The sequence below is a fragment of the Cavenderia fasciculata genome, assembly GCF_000203815.1.
Source record: "Cavenderia fasciculata unplaced genomic scaffold Scf_Dfasci-F-a-25c12.r2-5, whole genome shotgun sequence".
NCBI classification, from domain to species: Eukaryota; Evosea; class Eumycetozoa; order Acytosteliales; family Cavenderiaceae; genus Cavenderia; species Cavenderia fasciculata.
Window position 1 is genome coordinate 3,418,545 of NW_004457729.1, and position 20,235 is coordinate 3,438,779.

Consider the following 20,235-nt stretch of genomic DNA (forward strand, 5'->3'; position numbering starts at 1 on the left):
AATTTTTCAATATACAGATAGATCATTCATTTTTTTACAAGATGGAGAATAACAATAACAATAACAACAACAACAATAATAATAATAATCAAGATGATAATGGTATCAAGAGGAAAAGAATATTGTTAACTACTGATCTACATCTTGGTTATGATCATTTGAAGGAACTTTCAAATGTTGTTTATAAGAATGCTCAAAGGTATAACCAAAACTAAATCAACTGACTGTTGCTATTGATTGATTAAACTTACTCTTTCTCTATCTCGTCTCTATATAGATTCGATATGGTTATATGTACAGGTGATATTGCAAACTTTGATCCAGAAGAAGCTGGTGATGTTGAAAAGGTTGCCGCTTGTGAAGGAGAAATGAGTCATGCCTTATCATATCTAGAAAACATTGATAAACATTTGTATTATTTGCCTGGAAATGTAAATATATACCTCTATTCAAGTCTCTAGATCATATTACAAATATTGATCATTTATTTAATGTAGCATGATGCAAAAACAACTCTATCAAAAGATGATAAACCAAGATTGACAACATATTCAACCAATTTACATCGTGAATGTATTCGTTTGGAAGATGACTTGGTTGTTATGGGTTTGGGAGGAAGTGTACCAGGTTACAGAGAAGGTGAACAAAAATGGGTTGGTTATCCATACACCAACGAAGATGATTTGAATAGAGATCTACAAGAAACCTATGAAACTGCTAAAAATACAGTTGTCAGTGGAGGAGACAACAAGACATTGATACGTGATGGTGATAGCATTATACTATTGACACATGTTGGACCACATCATTCTTCAACAACAGTTGATCAATTTGATATCACTGTAGCACCACTTTATTCTGGTAGTAAATCAATCTCTCAATTTATTATTGATCATGTAAATATAATACATATATATTTTTATCAACTTTCTCTTTATTTTATGACAAACTATTAATATTTATTTATTGTATTGTTTAGAATGAAGATATATTTTTAAATATTCATGGTCATACGCATGCAGCAGTTGGAATGACTACCACTGGCAATACAACCATCATCAATCCAGGACCACTAAAATTTAAATGCTATGGTATTCTAGAGATTGAGAAACATTTTAGTCAAAAATGGAAAGTTACTTCTATGCAATTTAAACGTTTATAAATTGTATAATAACATATATCGTATATATATGTTATTATTATTAATAATTGAAAAGAAGAAAAATATTTGTATTTATTTTATTATATATATTATTTATATATATCATAAATGTTATTTATAGTAGGAGATATATGATTTTTGGAGGGGAGGAGGAGGAGGTTTATTATATTAATCGGTTTTTCTTTTTTTTAATACAGTTGGAGGCGTTAATATTGATTCATAATCTCTTTGATTCAATAGTTTATCCTCTTTCGGTTCTGGTTCTTGTTCTTGTTGTTGTTCTTGTTGTTGTTCTTGTTGTTCTTGTCCTTGTTCATTTATATTTTCTTGTTGTTCTAGACTTTCTTTTAATTCTCTTTCTTTTAACAATTCATCCAATTTATCCCTTTCCAATTCCTTTTCTCTTTGTTCTTTTAGATCTTGTAATAGTTTATCGACAAAGGTTTGATTGAAATAGGGGTCAATATGTACTCTGTCAAAGTGTTGTGACAATTTACTGAGGGAGATGGACAAGGCCACCTGAACCTTTTCAAAAAGTTGGGGTGCATCAAAATAGTTGTCAGATATATCGATTTTGACAAGTGTTTGATTGACTTCGAGACTTGTGATCAAGTTGCAGGCACCCTCCATAGAGATGGAGTTGTCGTTGAGTGCAAGGTATACGAGTGATTGGTTGTTTTGTAGTGCTTGCGAAAGATAGGTGGCTCCAATCGATCCAATCGAATTGTGAGACAGGTAGAGTTCACGCAGCGTCTTGCTCTCATTGACCATCTGTGAAAGTGCATATGACCCTTCATCAGAGATACAATTTCGACACAAACTAACGGTACTGATTGGATTGGTCGATGCCTTTAGGGCATAGGAAAGGACGGACAGGTCCCAGTCGCGTAGATTACATTGGTCAATCACCAAATTGGTCAGGCAATTGGTCGATAGTATATAGTCGACAAATGTAATGGACCGGAAATTTGTACATTCCACAATCTGGAGACACTGTACACCAATTGAATTATACAATAAATTCCTTTCTTTAACCTCTTTAATGATTTGTTCTGAAAGTATTTGATTATTTTGATGTGATGGTGTTGATTGAAATTTACTTGAAAGATTATTATTATTATTATTATTATTATTATTATTATTATTATTATTATTATTATTATACATATTATGATTATTATCAATAATATTATTAGTTTGATTATTTTGATTATTATTTTGATTGCCGCCTATACGAAAAAATTGGAAAAATGAAAGGTAAACGCTTTTGACTGAAGGATATGCTTTGAGAAGTCGGAGTAGCATGCTAGTATCGAATCTCTTGAATGGATCGGTTGTATTCCTACTCATCAACCTTTCATTATAACTAAGTGATGAGATGGGTCGTTGTTGTTGTTGTTGTTGTTGTCGGAGATGGTTGTGGTAGGAGGTCGTAGAGTAAATATTTCTTTGGGAAAAGAGATGTTTCATCATGCCAGGATGCAACTCAATAAGAGAAAGGCCTTGATTGACAATGACACGCCATCTGCGACACACCAATCCGATGTTCATGGTATTGGCCAACTGAAGATTCTGAGGTTGTTGTTGGTAGCCATCTCTATATCTCTTGGAGTCAAAGAACCCTCGATTGTTGATAGCCAACGATATGATATATTCAACGACATAAATCGGTAGTTGATCCATCATACTGCTCCACTATTAAAAAAAAAAGGGTCAAAACCCTACACCTGTAGTTATATTTTTAAATATATTTATCTATGTACACTAATGATGATGATGATGAAGAAGATGAAGAAGATTTGTTATATGTTGTATTATATGTATGTATGATGATGTTGAGGAAGAATAAGGATGGAGATAATGAATAATATTATAGATTGATGGATGGTGAGGAAGAAGAAGAAGAAGGAGTTGACCTGACAGACCTCCTCCACGTTCGTTGTCGTTGTATATTTGTTTATAAATAGAACGATGAAATAGTAATATTATTACAACTATACTATACTACTGCTACCAACTACTAACTACTTTGCTGAATGAATGAAGAGTAGGGAGTGAGTAGTACTTTGAAACACAACTAGTTTTTTTTTAGAGAGAGTGATTTACATCAATCAATCAACAACACAATACACACCCTCAAGGCTTATTGAGAGTAAACGACGTGTGTGATGATGTTGTTATTGTTGTTTTGTTTGTTAAAAGAGATGGTTGCGTTGTGTGTGTGTTTACGTTTTGGTTGTATGATGAGTTTGTGTGTGTGTGTTGTGCGTGCGTGGCGTGTGAGAGTGAGAGAGTTAATCAATCACCTAAACTAAATTCTCTTTTGTTGGTGAGTCTAAACTCTTAACTACCATCACCCCTTTTTTGGCTGAAAAAAAGGTTTGGTTTCCCAACCTTGCAGTACGCGGCCGCCTCATCAACTCTGCAACCAGAGATCTCATCTCAACAGTCGTATTCTTCCATGGATTAACATCCCCATACTATAATCATCATAATCATAAATGTCATATGAACTTCAACAACCGTCAGATAGGATATGATACTGTGCATAGTACTCGGATATCTCAACGAGATCATCATATGATGATTCCTTTTTTTGTTTAGTTATTATAAAGAACAAAACAAAACAATGATTTATCTTTAAAATTTGATTTATTATAATAGTTGAAGACCGAAGTAAGGAGAGAACAAGAGTTCTGTCGGCAACTAAAAGAAGGAGAACAAACAACAAACGACGAGGGAGGTGTCAGATAATTTCATAGTTCCATGAAAGTGACCGATATTAATTGAAATCAACCAACACCCCTTCATTCGTTCATTTGCCTTGTACGATCAACAATAGGTGTAACGAAAGATGAACTGTCGTTAGCACCTACACCCTTTTTGAAAAAGTGATCTCTCATTGTGTTTCAATTGGGGGTGGAATCTTCTTTTTTTGGATATTATAGTAAAAATTGATTTTTTAGTCGCGAGACAAACTGAAGGGGTACACATCACTTGTCAAGGGTTGAACAGAGTCATTGGGGGGGGTAGTCCTTCAAAAATAAAAAAGGATAAAATAATATTAATTAAAGTGATGTCATTGTCATTGCTATGGTTATTTTAAAATAAAAAACAACCCCCCTGTTGCTATGATTGATACCAGTAGTCGCTCATTTCCCGATAGATGATCACTTTCCTTGTCACCCCTCCCTCAAATTATTCATGAGGATTCGGTGAATGTGTACCGCATTAACTGAAAATATCTTTATAGCCACCAACCAACTTGTCAACAAATTCCCTTAAGAATAATCATTCATTCTCCTGGCTGGCAATTTTATCTCTTTCGTCTCTGGCATCGTTGTCAAAGCCTTGTACGACTGACCAAATGAAGATTTTTTTTGGTTTTGTATCACCTTATAATAGGTTGTATTGCGTCACACCAGCAGTAGACTATTGGAAAAAAGATAATAAAAGAATACTGTGTCCCCATTATCTTAATAATTTAAATTTGATTTATTTTTAATTATTTTTATCCAGGTGCCCGAGAAACAGCAAATATAAATAACCTGTATGGATCCATTGTTTGCATCATCATCATCCAGACATATTTATAATATATTAATAATAATATTATTAGTTTCTAGTAGTATCATTAATTTTTAGCAATTTAGGATAATAATAATAATAATTACTTAGTACCTACCCCTACCTTTTTTTTTTAATTAATTCACATTAAAATAATAATAATTTAAGATGTATAAATCAATCATTTTAATTTTCGCCATCTTTGTAGCCTCATGTTTGGCACAAAATGTTACCACCTCTGTTCAAATTTGTCTACCATGTGGTGATAAATTATCTTGTGATCCAACCAACCCATGTTTCAATGTAACTCTTCCAGCCGTCTGTGTAACTGCCGCCGATCCATGCAATGCTACTGCATTAATCTACTTTTCCGTCAACGTCACTGGTACCGATGTCACATTTACTCCATACTCTGACAACAAGTGTCAACGTTTGATTGATGGTGCCGCCGAAAACGGAACCTGTGGCAAGTGTAACGAAGAGACTGGAGTTTCTTTCAACTGCACTCAAGATAATGGAACCACCTCTACCACATCTGGTAACTCAACTACCACTGGTGCCACCACCTCTGATACCACTACTGCTGGTACCACTGCTGGAACCACCACCAACTCTACTACCACCACCGCTGGTACTACTGCCGGAACCACCACCAACTCGACTACCACCTCTGATACCACTACTGGAGCCACTACTACTGGAACTACCACCAACACTACTACTGGTGCCACTACTGCCGGTACTACTACCAACACTACCACCACCTCTGATACTACCACTGGCGGCGTAACCACTGCCACCACTACTGCTGGTACTACCACCAACACCACCTCTACTGGAACTGCTACTGCCACCGCTACCGCCACCACCACTGCCACCACTACCGCCACTTCAACTGGTCCATCATCAAGCGACAGTGACGATTCCCAACATGGTTCTGGTTCATCTATCAAGGCTACCTTTGCTTTGGTTATTTTAGGCTTCATTGCTTTAATTCTTTAAATATATTTAATTATTAATTTAAATAAATAAATTGTAAATTTTTCTCAAAAAAGATTAAACAACAAAAATCATAATAATAATAATAAGTAATAAGAATTAATGTTAGTTATATATATTTATATTTTTTAAAAAAACATTATTATTTATTTATTTTTTTTTGTATATTGTTGTTTGGAAAATTATTTACACTTTTTAAAATTGGGTATAGGGAAACCCTATAAAATAGATGAGACCATAAAGACTTCAAGAAGAGTTACAAATTAATTTGTTTTTCTTTTTCTAATACCATCATTTCTTTCTTGATCTTCTTGTTCCTCTTGCATTGTTTCTTCTTCTGGTTGTTCAGTTTGGGAAACATTGTCATTGATTTCTCCATCGTCACTACCGCTCATCATGTGCCATTCATCATTAACGAGAGCTCCAGAGTTTCCATATGATTCTTGTTCTGAAGAGGTTGAAGATGACGATGATAGAGTGGTTGATGATATGAGAGACGATGACGAAGGGTTGGTAGAATCACTTCTAATGGATGATACTCTTGATATTTCTTCAATGGTTTGTCCGACTGGTGGTTCTTCTGGTACTAATCCATCATCTTCCTCTTCCTCCAAGTCATTACTACTGTCTTGTTTGTTAGAGTCATCTTGTTGTTTCGTCTTCTTCTTTGGTGAAACTTCTTCAAAAGGAGTAGGTGATGGAGTAATGGTAGATGATGTTGGAGTAGAAGAGGAGGGAGATTTGGAATCTGGCTTGGCAGCGGCAGCAGCAGCAGCTTCAGATTCCAACTTGTCAAGTACGAATCGAAGTTCTGTATCAAATAATGATTCTTTCTTTTTCTTTTTTAATAAATCACCATTCCAAGATAGGTCATCACTACTACTATTATCTTCAGAATCAAATAATATTTTCTTCTTGTTTGTTGAGTTGTTTAGATTATTATTATTATTATTTGGATCGAATCTTGAATCTATTGATGACGATGATGATTGTGAAGAGATATCAAGTGGATTTTGTTGTTGTTGTTGTTGTTTTACCTCGGCCCTAATAACCTTTTCTTTTACTTGTTGTTCCTCTTCTTCTTGTTCTTCTTCTTCTATTTCTTGGTGATGTGGATTATTAAAATGTCTATATACATAAATTGATACAAGGATAAAGGAGACTATACACATCCATGTAACAAAGAGTGAACAAAAACCAATGAAAAACGATAGGATTGGATAATAATACATATAATACTCCAATCCCGATAATTTGGCTTGGAATGATAAACGTGCTGAATAAATTTGTATATTCTTATTCAAAATTGAAATACTAGCTGAAACTGTTTGATAAAACTAAAAGATAGAAAAAGAATAAATTAATTGTTTAAAATGTTTTCTTTATCTCATTCTTTTTACATACTCTTTTAAAAGGTAAATCTTCAACCAATGAAATTGATAATTCTTGTTTCTCTTCATAAAGACCAAATATATAAGGAATTGACATGAGTACAGACTTTATAGATTTAATAATTGGTGATCTATATTTGATAGTTGCCTAGGATTAAAAAAATATAAATAATATTAATATATTTCAGAAAAGGATATTATTATTATATATTTATATTTATATTTCTACTTACAGGTCTGCAAACACTTAATAATTTATGAGGATTCCATTTATCTTGACTATCAAGATCTAGACAAACCATAAACATTCCCATATCTTCATTCTTTGGTGATTCTGGCATTTCCAAATTCAAATAGATATCATAAAGTTGTGAACGTTGGAATGATACTGCAACTTCAGTAGTGGCAACAACTGATCGATGTCCACTAAATTAATAAATTAAATAAATAGTTTTAATTAATACTAATCAAAGTTATAACCACTCAGCGCGCAGTATTAATGTCATACTTGAAATCAAAATAGAGTGGTTCTTCAGATGAAACCTTTGGAACAAAGTAAGAGTAGAGTACTGCATAGTTGATAAGAGAGATAAAGGCACACAGTAAAACTAGAGCCACACTGTAGATTGATATTCTTACAATCTTTGATTTGTTTTGTTGATAGAAATGAACAAGAGGTTCAACGAGTGGTTGAATACGTGATGCAATCCATTCAATGATATGATTGATAGGAACCAACCAAAGTTTCATAAAAAATGAAACCTGTAGATAGATTAAAAGAAGAAGAAGAAGAAAGAAAGAAAGAAAGAAAGAAAGGAATAGAAAGAAAGAGAAGATGATCAGTTAATCATTCAAATGAGTGATTGATTATAGTCAGCTGTGTTGTTGATGTTATCTAGTACTATTGCTGCTACCTAACTCTACATACCATTGAATATGCAATGTTAAGAGGAACTGTAATTGATGACAATATTAAGCTTTCCATCGCTACCCTATGATGTTGATGTTGATGATGTGATTGTTTCTTTGTTTGTTTCTTTGTGTGTCGGGTGCCGACTGATGACTGTCTGATGATTTAATTAATTAATGAAACGTGTCTGTAGACAAAGATATTAAAAAAAAGGTTGCAGATTTTTGAGAACTAAAAAAAGGATTAATATAAAATTATTTATATGATTATGATAATAATATTATTTTATTTAAATTTCTGTACAGATAATATATAATATTTTTATTATTATTAGACAAATATAAAGTATACTAGTAAAAAGTAGAATCTTCTGATTGATGAAGCAAGTAGAGGAGGAAGGAAGGAGTTTTTTAATGTTTATTGAAAAATGGATTTTTTTTTTATTTATTTTATTTTTATTTTTGTTCATAATGAGGGGTGAAGTTACCGTACATGTTCCTTCCAGTCACTCTTTTGATGACGGTGGATGGTACTGAGTAAGAGAGGGTAGGGGGAGAGGAATTACTCGCGCAAAAATAAGTTTATAATGATTCACCCCACTCTCTCTCTCTCTCTCTCTCACTCCAAACGAGAGAGAATGATCATCATCATACTCAAATATATATGTACACTATGATAGAGATAGGATAGATATGATATGATATGATATTCATGTCTGTTCAGTCATCAATCACAGCATCTGATACATTTAATTTGATTTATTAATTAATTTAATTTTCTCTATTAGTTGAATTTATACAAAAGGTTGATTGTAAGGAATGAGTGATGGTAGAGATATCATTGACTCCTTTGTAGATACCATAGACATGTTTGTCTGGTCTGACAATGATCACTGTCGTTTCAGTGGTGGTGGTGGTGGTATTGTCAGAGCAGATGAATTGATGGAATGATTTCTTGTGATCTTGATTCGACAAGGTAAAGCTTTTAACCTTTTCTTGCTTGGAGTGATGCATCATTACCTTTTCATCAGAGTCATCATTGATATTAACAAAGGTTGTATTGAGGAGACTCCAAATGGGAGAGTCTACATCGATTTGATCGTAGGTATCTTTATCGGCATTGACAATGATACAACTAAATCCTAACCCCAATACATTATCTAATAGGTCGACAGTTGCTCCTTGTGATGTAACATTTGGTTGTGGGATTCTAAATCCAATCTTGTTCTTGTGGGCATTGGAAGAGGAAGAGGAGGAAAAGAAAGATTTGATGGTGTGTAGGAGGATCATCAAAGTCAATATGATTTGTCGGACAATTCCACTGTCGTCTAATCTCTTGATACCTGTAGGTGGAACGTTGTCTAGTTGTTTTTGCTTGTCGACAAGGTGTTGGCGATCGACGAGTGAGCCGTGATAGTCGATGGGAACAATCGGCTTCATCTCCTTGTTGGCAAAGATGGTTTGGACAAATGGGAAGAGTAGGAGCATGTAGATGAGCAAATCTCGCATGATTGTGATGTAAAGACTGGTAGACATGATCATTTCACCTACGATCGTAGACTTTTTACCAATCAACTCTACCTCTTGTCTTCGCTCGGTCATGTACGATTCGAATAACGATCGCTGATTCAAGACTAGGTTAGAGTTGAGGGTGCGAGTAGAGTTTGAGGAGAGTGCCAATTTAATCTTCCATGCCAAGTTGAAGCTATCTCTCATACCACTCGATACACCCATTCCGAGAAAGGGTGGTAGACAATGAGCAGCATCACCAATTAAAAACACAGAGTTGCCGTCATACCAGTAATCGGATATTCTATTTTGAAAGGTGTAGGCAGCCTTGCGAACGACGGTCATCTTGGTAGGATCGGCTCCAGCCTTTCGGACCATCTCGCTCACATTCTCTACAGACTCTAGTTGCTCGGCAGTCTTGTCGTTGGCAACCACAAACTCCCATCTAAAGTGGCCGCAGGGGATGGGCAGCGTCAGCATCGGGCTGGCAGGATCGCACACAAACTGGAAACTGCCGTTCATCTCCGGATGGTCGGCATCGAGGATAGCGTCGACGACAAGCCATCTCATCGCCCCACTCTCACCCGAAAACTTGGATCCCATCGACTTGCGAATCGAGCTGTTTCCTCCGTCGGCGCCAATAATATATTTACATTTGATGGATTTCGATTGACCGTTGGCATTTTCAGTGACGTTGATCAAATTTGATTTGGATGACTTTTCGTAATGGTAGTCGTTGACTTGATGGCCAAGCCATACATCGACAACATTGTCTTGGTATCTCTTTAACCCATCGGCAAGTATTTGTTCAAATTGTGGTTGATACCAAAATATTGATCGAGGGTGACCAAATTCAGTCTCTGTATTCTTTATATTTAAAAATGTTTTCTTACTATTATATCTATTAAATTGTACATCTAGTGGCTAAATATATATATATATATATATAAATAAATAATTATTAATATAAATTATATAATTATTTAGGATAATCAAAAGAATTGGATTGTATTATTATTTATTTTGTTTTTGTACATACAAAAGAATTTTTTAAAACAATTTTATCTAATCCAATAAATTGGAGGATACGAATGGCTTCGTCGTCAAGATGGGCAGCACGTGGAACTGTGTTGAGATGATCACTGGATTCAATGATCAATGTTTTAATGCCATAAAGACCCAACAAATTTCCCATCACCGATCCATTTGGTCCACATCCTACAATGACAACTTTGTAATCATTTTCATTTTCATCATTGATTGGTTCCATTTTTTAAAATTGGTGTGTATGTATAAGAGATATATAATATATATATATATATGTGTGTGTGAGTGGGGAAGGTGGTATGGAAAAAGAGGGGGTGATTAAAAACAATCGTTTCGATATTTGTATAAATAGAAACTTTAATAATACTATTATTCAATTGAATATAGAATGTGAATGTGATATATAGAAATAATATATATTTTCTCTATCCTTGTTATACTCGCGTATATATTCTTTGGACAAGGGAACAAATATTTAGTCCGTGTATCGATACTGGCAATGAACACAAGTCTTTGTGTTCGAGTATGAGTAATAAAATCGGCACAACCAAATATTAATCTCTTGGCAAAATGGAAAAAGAGAGATATACTAGTAGGTAGTGGTTTGTCGTAGTAGTAAATTAATGGAACAAGTAAGAGTAAGGAGGAGAGTTACAACGATGACAATACTGTTGGGAAGGGATGGTTGAATGTCGATGGTGAAGAGGAATATTATTATTAGTTGTTTTATTTGTTGTTTTATTTGTTATTTGTATGTAGATTGCTAATATATTTAAACGATTCGTTGTTGTTGTTATTGTTGCTTCTGCTGCTTCTGCTGTTGCACGCGCAGTTTGTTGTTGGGGTTTGTTTGTTCTGTTGACAATAACATCATCTCCGGTTATTGTTATTTTGGCAGTAAGCACTGTCCATCATCTAATCGAATCATCGTCATCATCATCATATCAATCAATACCAATACCAATACCACCCCCACCCATCAAATTTTAGATTGCCGTTTCCTACTTGAAAATATGAGTACCAAGGTACCTGGGAGTGCTCCCTATTGGTCCGGTTCTTGATGGACCTATGGGGGTGGCCTACGTCCATCGGTTTCCATCAACGTTGGGTCAATCGCATTTTAATACAGATCCCCCTTTTCATACTTTAAATCAAATCAATCGTTGGCAATACCAACTCGTTCAATCTCTTGCTAGCGAGTGGTGGTGTTGGTGTTGGTGGTACAGTGCACGACCGCAATGTGGTGAGTTTTCGTTGTTGTCAATACCGCCACCATTAACAATCCCCCCCCTCATACATCTTAACGGGTTAGTAGATTCCCAACACCAACATTCAATTCTATTCATGCAACAAACACATCATCACCACTCCACCACCACCACTGTGTTTGTTTTTATCAAACCCGAATCTACTCTTGATGAGGGTGGCAGCATCGCCATCCATCTACTCGACTTGGTCATTGATTCGCACGTTTTGGTTTTGATAATACCGATCAACCATCGTTTTAATATTCTATTGAAAAAGATTGAAAAAAAACCGCCAGTTTCAACAAGAGTACAGTCACTCCAAAAAATGCAAGCGCACTGGACACGACCATCCAGTATTTTTTTTATTATTTATTTTCTTTTTCAAGAATAGTCTGAAATGACCCAAGGACCGACAAGAGGTTGGGCTCAATTCAACCTCTCTTCAGAAATATATGAATGAAATGTTATACATCATCATGTATTGTATTGGTGAATGAATAGACAATTATTATTATTATTAAAATATATTACCGAGACAAGGTATATTTGCAACATGTTCCACTTTCATTGTCATTGAACGCATGAATGTTCCACTTTAAAGTAATTCCAAGAGTTTCATTTCATTTTAAATATAATTACAATTGTATTCAATTAGCTTATGAATGAACAGGTGGGTGTGGTACATGTGCTAATTTATTTGTTTAAAGGTGAAGTATACTAGTGGTGGTTCGCATCTACATTCAAATATCTCTATTTTCATTCATATTATTTGCACACCTTACCTTTATTAAAGATGACAAGTCTGCTAAAAGTTATCTCATCTATTATTATCAAAAATCATAACATTTGTTGATGACGATGGAGATACAATCACTCAACGTAAAACAATCAATCAAGAACAATATGATTCTACTCATATATATTTTGGTACCCCATTCGGTTTGAGAAAAGGTTGACAATTTAATTAATAATTTAGGTACTGTCGATAAATAAATAAATAATTATTTCCAGTCATTAAAATAAATGGCAGACAAGGTAAGGTTTATTACAGTACAGTTTTTTGGTGGTAGAAGGAAGCAAGTTAATATTAATTATGTTGTTGGTTAAAAGATTAAAAGTAAAAATAGGAAGTTGTTGTTGTTGTTGGTGGTGGTGGTGGTGATGATCATCGATCTATTTCCAGCCCTTATCAAGGTTGGACTGATCAAATATACATATTGAACCATAGTTTGTGTTTTTTTGAAATCATTATACAATCGAACGTTTAAAGTAATACATTTCTTGTGGGTTGGGTTGTTAGGGTTAGGGTAGTGTTTGTTTAAATAAATAATCTATGAATGAATAAAGGAGGACAATAGTAGTAAGTATCTATTACTCCTTTTATCTTAATCCTTTCTGGCATTGATTTTGTCGATGAGGTGTTGCAATGGTGCCATTTCCTTTTTGTCAACCAAGTTAAATTCTTTAATAAATAAATAAAAGTGCTATATAGAATGAAATAATAATAATAGAATGAAATAATAATAATAAAAAAGAAATATATAATATAATTAGTTATTCATTCATTCATAAATAATGATATTTAACCAACAAAAAATAGAAAATCATACTCTAAAACAGGTATTGAGATGGGCTTCAACTCCAAGTGGACCCACTCTATCCATATGACTGTAATAAATATGTGCATAAACTCTAAATAATCTTTTGAAAATAGTCTTTACAGTTGGAAGGAAGTTCTTTGACATTTCAGTTGCTATAAAATAAAATAAATAATTAATTAATTAATTAATCAATTGATTGATCAGAAGCAGAAGCAGCAGCAGCAGATTCCATCTATTTTATATATATATATATATAATCCACAATCTATCTAATACATACTAGGATTCAAAGGGAATATTTCCTCATCTTCAAGTGTATTTTGAACCCAAGTCATTAAATAATCTACATATACAGGAGCAGATACACGAACTGGTTTCTTTATATCTTTTCCATCTGCCCATAAAAATTCGTATTGTGGTCCTGCACCTAGGTAAATTAATTGAAACAAAAATTGAGTGTTACTAATCTTCATCTATCCTTCATTCATTCATTCATTCATTCATGTTATAGATACTCATGACAGGACATATCTTGTTTGTACAAAACTCTGTAATCGATCCATATAAAAGATTAGATTGATTGAAAAAGTCGATAGCTACATCATCATTGATTCATTATTTGAATAAACAAATTTGTTAGTCAATACATTCATTATACATGATATACACTTTTCGTTTTATATCGATGATAGTTACTATTTACAGCCAACCATTCATGTAATGTTTCATTTGGTGGTAGTTTGATGGCATCGGTCAAGTCGCCTGATCCCAATGTCTCTTTTATCTTTGCGTGCAATTCATATTGTTTAGTTCCTTTCTTTATTGCTTTCTTTGGTTTGAATGTGTGTGCCTTTGATGCGCTATAATAGTTATATTATATAAGTATAGTACAATACAGTAGTAGTAAGTATCAAAGTGAGTAAGTTAACTGTGTCATCTTTGTGATGATCAATCACATCAGTAATAACACTTGGTGGTTGTGAAAACATACAAAATTTTAAACATTGTAACTACTAAAGTCTATCTACGTATCCCTCTAAACTGTATCTATTATCTCTCTCTCTCTCTCTCTCTCTCTTTGTACACTATTTAATATGTATGGTTGGGTTGGGTTAGGTGTGATGCCAATATATATAGATACAAGATATTATAACTATATCTATGTCTATCTATCTCTCTCCTCGATGGTTGCAAACAAAAAACATTAAAAATCTGTTTTTTGTGGAGCCCACCTTCAAAGATTGATTCACGCACTTCTCTCCTTTTTAGCTTAGTTTACTCGGCCCCCCTCAACACAACTTGATGTAACCACCACATCTCTTTTCGTCTTTTTCCACTTACCCCTCTCCCTCTCTCTATTCCATGATCAACGGTCAATCATTATGGTGCATAGGTAGGAAGAGGATCATCAAAGAATGAAAAGATATTTAATTTATATTATATTACCTTACCTTGCTTGACAACCCAACACATAATATTACATTATATATTAAACAACTATATTTAAATGGGTAAAGCTAAAGGTTATTGATTAACTTGCTAACTTTTACAAAAAAAAAAGAAAAAGAGAGACATACTGATTAGAGTAGAGTCTGCCTATTCAGATTGGTTGGTTGTTTGGTTGATTGGTTGGTCGAGACCAATGATGGCATAAATCATTACAAGTAAGTGTCAATCACTCTTAAGCCAACTAAACTAATAATAGCATTAATGACGAATAAAAAGGAGACAACTTGTCTTGTTGTTGTTGTTGATCAAGGTTGAGTCCTCTACCTCTCTCACCACCAGACACCCACACCCAACCAACCAACCAACCAACCATCAATGAAATGTGGTGAGTGAGTGAGGGTTTGTAGTTGGTGGTGGTAGTAGTGGTGGTGGTGTGGCTGCAAGGTAGCTAGCGAGACACACAAAAAAATATACATGTACACCAAAGCAAGAGAGGGGTAGGTATGCATACACAAAGTAAAGTAAAAAAAAAACAAAAAAGGAATAAAATAAATTAAATTACACATTTAAATGGATTAAACAAGATGATGATGAAGTCTGAACACTCTAGAGTGAGGGCATAATTATATTTGACACAATATATACTAGTATAGAGATATCTAATATTTATATTCATTATTCAATTCAATTATTCATTCATTTAAAATAATTAATAGTTTTGGTTTATTTATTCTATTTATTTATTTTGATTTTCATAGTGTAGTAATATATTATAATATTAATAATAATAATAAGATAAAAAGAGACAGAGAGAGAGAGAAAGAAAGAAAGAGAGAAAGAGAATAAAAAAAAAAAGATAAAGTTATTAAATCAAATTATTTATATATTTAAATTAATTATCATTCATTTGATATCATACATCATGGATATGAATGATAAAGGGACAAAGAAACTTTCCCTCTCGACAGAGTTTATCAATGGTTCAACTTTGGTAAATAATGGTAATAATAATGATACTGCTGGTATGTTGATTCATTCTTTTTAGAAAAAGATAATGTATAGTTTAGTTTAGTTGGTTGGCGAGGACAAGGAGGGGAAAATCAAAAGATATACTTTTGTTGTTGCTATTATTATATTCCAGATTATAAATTAAATCTAAACAAGTGACAGTCATTCACTCTCATGTTTGAATGAAAATCAGTATTATTATTACTTTTGCAAGATATTATACCTAAAAAAAGAATCATAATAATATTGTTCAAACACACATCTTCTCTTGGCTTGGTTAATACCTACCAACTAAACCAACTATAGTTACAATATCAATTTCCATGTTCAATACATTAAATTGTGGAATCATTAATTTATTTATTAATTTCCTTATCTTTTTCTTTTTTTTTTTTTTTTCCTTTCTCTCCAAGACATGACAATGGCGAAAAACATACCAATTACAAGTGACAATGATTCACCAATAGTTGCAACTACTCAACAATTAAAAGAGTTATCGGTTGGAGATATTGATGATGATAAACCATCGATCGAGTTAGATGATAATGATGGTAGAGAACCTTTGTTACCAGTCCACTCTTTTGTTCATGGTAATAATAATAATAACAACCAACAACTAGATACACCAACATCATCAACAAATGGAGTTGTAACTTCATCTGCAAATGAAGATGAAGAGGTGATTCACTTGTTACACAACCACAACAAGATTGAGAGTGATGTGCATTCAAGTTTGGATAGCGATGACGAGAGAACCAATCAAGAGGATGAGTACTCTGAGGACGGCTCGGAAGAGGACCGATATGAGACGGACGACAGCGACGACACTGACAGCGACGTTGACTATTTTGGCATGGACGCTCTCACAAACAGCAGCAGTAACGGACGTCTCAGTCACCCACACATGGCACCGTCATCCCCATCGTCGTCTTCATCACTCTCTTCGTCGACCTCTAATCTTCCCCCTGCTCCACACCATACCCTCCCAACCCCATCCTCAATGATCAATCACAATGCACAAAGAAAGTCGAAAAAGATGAATAAAAAGAAGTCGTCAAAGTCAAACAACAACAACAATACAACTTCAACATCGTCAACAACAACAACAACAACCACAAACAACAACTCTTCTTCTACTAGATCAAAAAAGGATAAAGATAAGAAAAAGGAAAAGGGAAAGGGAAAATCAAAGTCAATGGACGGAAGAGATTCTTTGGATCTTGGAAAAGACAAAAAGATCCATTCGTTGATCAGAAGTGAAGCCAACTCTCCACTCTTTTCACCAACCGAGTTTGTCAAGGGTGCAGGAGGAGGGTCGTCCTCACACCAACACCACCACCATCCACCCCAGCCACTCACCACCCAACATAATCTGTCGTCGTCATTGATGGGATTCCGCAATCTCGGCTGTTCGAATATCCTTCAGAACCAGAACCCCCAGATCATTCCGTCGGGCAGTAAACCGTTACTCACCACACTGATGGGATCGGGTGACCCTAACCTAGGACGCGTTCTACCAGACCCAGAGTATCTCCCACACGTATGGGACGAGCAAGACAATGTCTTTATCGTGCCGACTTGCTCACACCCTATCCTTGACATTGACAATCTCTTTTCAGATGTCAGTGTCCCCGCAGGAGGGTATCCATCGACTCCGGGTGATAGCACTCCCCGTCTTCTCCAGTCACAGTCTGTTGGAGATATCTTGTCCCATCCATCACACACCTCTCTCCAATCGACCACACTCAACCATCCATCCATGGCATCATCCTATTATCAAATGCCAAACAATGCTGGTGGTAGTAGTTTGAATAATAGTACTGCCATCCCAAAGTATTTTAATAGTTTTGGTACCACCAGCGAACAACAACAACAACAGCAACAACAAGTACCTGGAATGGACAATGATCTTCCATTGGACATTAAGATTTTACAACTCTCTGGATCAAGACATTATTTCAATCGAGAGTTGACCGAGTTAATTTACTTTTATAGAATATTATATGAAGCTTATAATCCTGCTGTACCAGTAATTGAAAAATTAAGATTCCTTGCCATCACCTCTCAAAATATTGATATGTATTTTTGTAAACGTGCTCTCAAAGTATGTAGAAACTAAAAAAAAATAAGTATACATAATATATATTAATATGTTTATTTATTTATAGTTACGACTTGGATTTATTTCAACAAGAAAATCATTAAAACCAGAGGAAAAATACATAAACATGGTATTAAATACAACTAGAAATTTAATCAATGATAAATATAATCTATTTAATAATAAGATTGTTCCAGAATTGGCAGCAAATAATGTTAATTTATTAAAGTATGTTAGTAACTAAATATAATATAATATATATTGGAGATAGGGATGAATAATTAATTAAATTACATTTTTTATAAACTTGAATAGGTATGACGATTTACAAGATGGAGAAAAATATCAATTAAGAGCATTCTTTTTACAACATGTATTCCCATTGATGACACCATTGGTAGTTGATGCAGGACATCCATTCCCAAATCTAAGTAATCTCAGTTTGAATATTGCAGTGGTTCTTCAACACGATGAAGAGGGGCATACTAGATTTGTTCGTATCAAGGTACCACTCAAGATTCCTAGATTCGTACACATTAAACAACGTCAACCATACAGTTTGATTCCAATGGAGGAGATTATTTTGGCCAATCTAGACACACTCTTTCCCAACACTAAACTGCTCACCAAATGTCTCTTTAGAGTGACTCGTCATTATGATCTCAAGCTCAATGAAGACGATGCCAACGATCTGCTCGAGTTGATAAAGACCGAGTTGCACAAACGAAAGTTTGCACCAATGGTCAGACTCGAAGTGTCTGCCTCCATGCCAAAGGATATTCTCGACATGTTGATCACACAGTTGCACCTCGACGACGCAGATGTCTACATTATCGATGGGTTGTTGGGATTGGCCGACCTCTTTGAAATCTGCAAGTTGAATCTACCTCATCTCAAATTCGAACCTTGGATACCACACATCCCAAGTCGTCTCGTCAACCTCTCCAAGTATCCTCAACAAGATATCTTTAGTGTCATTAGAAAAGGTGAATTGTTGGTTCAATTACCCTACGTTAGTTTTAATAGCAGTGTCCAATTGTTCATCGAAAGTGCAGTGAAAGATCCAAAGGTGTTGGCCATTAAAATAGCCATTTATAGAACTAGTTCCAACTCTCAATTGATTAGAGCATTGTGTGAAGCTGCATCTCATAAAGAGGTGAGTGTATTGGTTGATCTCAAGGCGTCGGGTGACGAAGAACAGAATACAAAGTATGCAAGATTGCTCGAGCAGGCTGGCTGTCACGTGTCGTATGGGTTGGTCGGTCTCAAGACACATTGCAAGATTGCTATGGTGGTGCGCGAGGAGGAGAATGGTCTCCGTGAGTATTTGCACTATTCAACGGGCAACTACAACTCGAGCACAGCCGATATCTACGTCGACATGTGTCTCTTTAGTTGTGACCAGCAGTTGGGTGCCGACATGTGCGATCTATTCAACTATCTCACCGGGTACAGTCGTATCACCTCTTTTAGAAAACTATTGATTGCTCCGATGAACATGCGATCTACTCTGATCCAATTGATCGAGACTGAAGCGAGAAATGCACGTGAAGGTAAAGAAGCGTCCATTTTAGCAGTCATGAATGGACTGGATGACAAACGTATTGTCAATGCATTGTATCATGCTAGTGTAGCAGGTGTCACTATTAAATTGGTCGTAAGAGGTCGCTGCAGAATCCTCCCAGGTATCCCTGGCATCAGCCACAATATCAGTGTCATTAGTATCCTGGGTAGATTCCTCGAACACAGTCGTATCTACTATTTCTCCAATGGTGGTGCACCCAAGGCATACATTGCCAGTGCCGATTGGTTGCATCGTAATCTCAAGCGAAGAGTTGAGACACTTGTCCCTGTCGAGGACCCAGCCAACATCAAAGAGCTGCGTTCCATCATCGACGTCTACATCAACGATCCAACCGCCTGGGAAATGTTACCCGACGGTCGTTACAAAAAGGTTGCATCCAATGAACATGCCTCCCTTGCTTCTCAAAATGTCTTTGTTCGTCACACCATAAACACTCATCCAATTATTTGGTCAAAATAGACAAATCAGACAGATAGAAATAGATAGATAGGATGTTATATTCTATCTATATATATATATTAAAAAATAATAAATAGAATGATATTTTAAAATACATACATACACGTCGTTCCAAAAATAAATATATTAATTAATTTAATAATAAAAGTTAAGCTAAAAACAACCAGTTAAACTTCTTCGAAGAAATAAAAGTATTTTTAA

At 34.8% G+C, this 20,235-nt stretch overlaps 8 protein-coding genes across 8 annotated transcripts; 4 read left to right on the top strand and 4 right to left on the bottom strand.

Moving 5' to 3' along the window:
- Positions 1–41: 41 nt before the first annotated feature.
- On the top strand, positions 42–1,162 carry DFA_01707 (uncharacterized protein; the record flags this gene model as incomplete). The annotated part of the gene is made up of 4 exons (XM_004359614.1): positions 42–199; positions 278–431; positions 498–896; positions 980–1,162. 4 exons carry the CDS (start codon positions 42–44, stop codon positions 1,160–1,162), a joined length of 894 nt encoding a protein of 297 aa, XP_004359671.1.
- Positions 1,163–1,330: 168 nt separating this feature from the next.
- Positions 1,331–2,845, bottom strand: DFA_01708 (uncharacterized protein; the record flags this gene model as incomplete). The annotated part of the gene is made up of 1 exon (XM_004359615.1): positions 1,331–2,845. One exon carries the CDS (start codon positions 2,843–2,845, stop codon positions 1,331–1,333), a length of 1,515 nt encoding a protein of 504 aa, XP_004359672.1.
- A 105-nt stretch (positions 2,846–2,950) lies between these two features.
- Positions 2,951–5,731, top strand: DFA_01709 (uncharacterized protein; the record flags this gene model as incomplete). Its single annotated transcript, XM_004359616.1, has 5 exons — positions 2,951–2,982; positions 3,039–3,109; positions 3,564–3,765; positions 4,237–4,258; positions 4,898–5,731. The coding sequence occupies 5 exons, from the start codon at positions 2,951–2,953 to the stop codon at positions 5,729–5,731; spliced, it is 1,161 nt and encodes a 386-aa protein (XP_004359673.1).
- Positions 5,732–5,991: 260 nt separating this feature from the next.
- On the bottom strand, positions 5,992–8,742 carry DFA_01710 (uncharacterized protein; the record flags this gene model as incomplete). Its single annotated transcript, XM_004359617.1, has 6 exons — positions 5,992–7,065; positions 7,133–7,267; positions 7,353–7,545; positions 7,628–7,881; positions 8,048–8,186; positions 8,699–8,742. The coding sequence occupies 6 exons, from the start codon at positions 8,740–8,742 to the stop codon at positions 5,992–5,994; spliced, it is 1,839 nt and encodes a 612-aa protein (XP_004359674.1).
- A 57-nt stretch (positions 8,743–8,799) lies between these two features.
- On the bottom strand, positions 8,800–10,807 carry DFA_01711 (FAD-binding monooxygenase; the record flags this gene model as incomplete). Its single annotated transcript, XM_004359618.1, has 2 exons — positions 8,800–10,461; positions 10,577–10,807. 2 exons carry the CDS (start codon positions 10,805–10,807, stop codon positions 8,800–8,802), a joined length of 1,893 nt encoding a protein of 630 aa, XP_004359675.1.
- Positions 10,808–13,149: 2,342 nt separating this feature from the next.
- On the bottom strand, positions 13,150–14,437 carry DFA_01712 (Mps1 binder-like protein; the record flags this gene model as incomplete). The annotated part of the gene is made up of 5 exons (XM_004359619.1): positions 13,150–13,293; positions 13,442–13,584; positions 13,713–13,859; positions 14,129–14,292; positions 14,424–14,437. The coding sequence occupies 5 exons, from the start codon at positions 14,435–14,437 to the stop codon at positions 13,150–13,152; spliced, it is 612 nt and encodes a 203-aa protein (XP_004359676.1).
- Positions 14,438–15,803: 1,366 nt separating this feature from the next.
- Positions 15,804–15,943, top strand: DFA_01713 (uncharacterized protein; the record flags this gene model as incomplete). Its single annotated transcript, XM_004359620.1, has 2 exons — positions 15,804–15,903; positions 15,927–15,943. The coding sequence occupies 2 exons, from the start codon at positions 15,804–15,806 to the stop codon at positions 15,941–15,943; spliced, it is 117 nt and encodes a 38-aa protein (XP_004359677.1).
- A 361-nt stretch (positions 15,944–16,304) lies between these two features.
- Positions 16,305–20,034, top strand: ppk1 (polyphosphate kinase; the record flags this gene model as incomplete). Its single annotated transcript, XM_004359621.1, has 3 exons — positions 16,305–17,993; positions 18,058–18,218; positions 18,306–20,034. 3 exons carry the CDS (start codon positions 16,305–16,307, stop codon positions 20,032–20,034), a joined length of 3,579 nt encoding a protein of 1,192 aa, XP_004359678.1.
- Between the last annotated feature and the right edge of the window lie 201 nt (positions 20,035–20,235).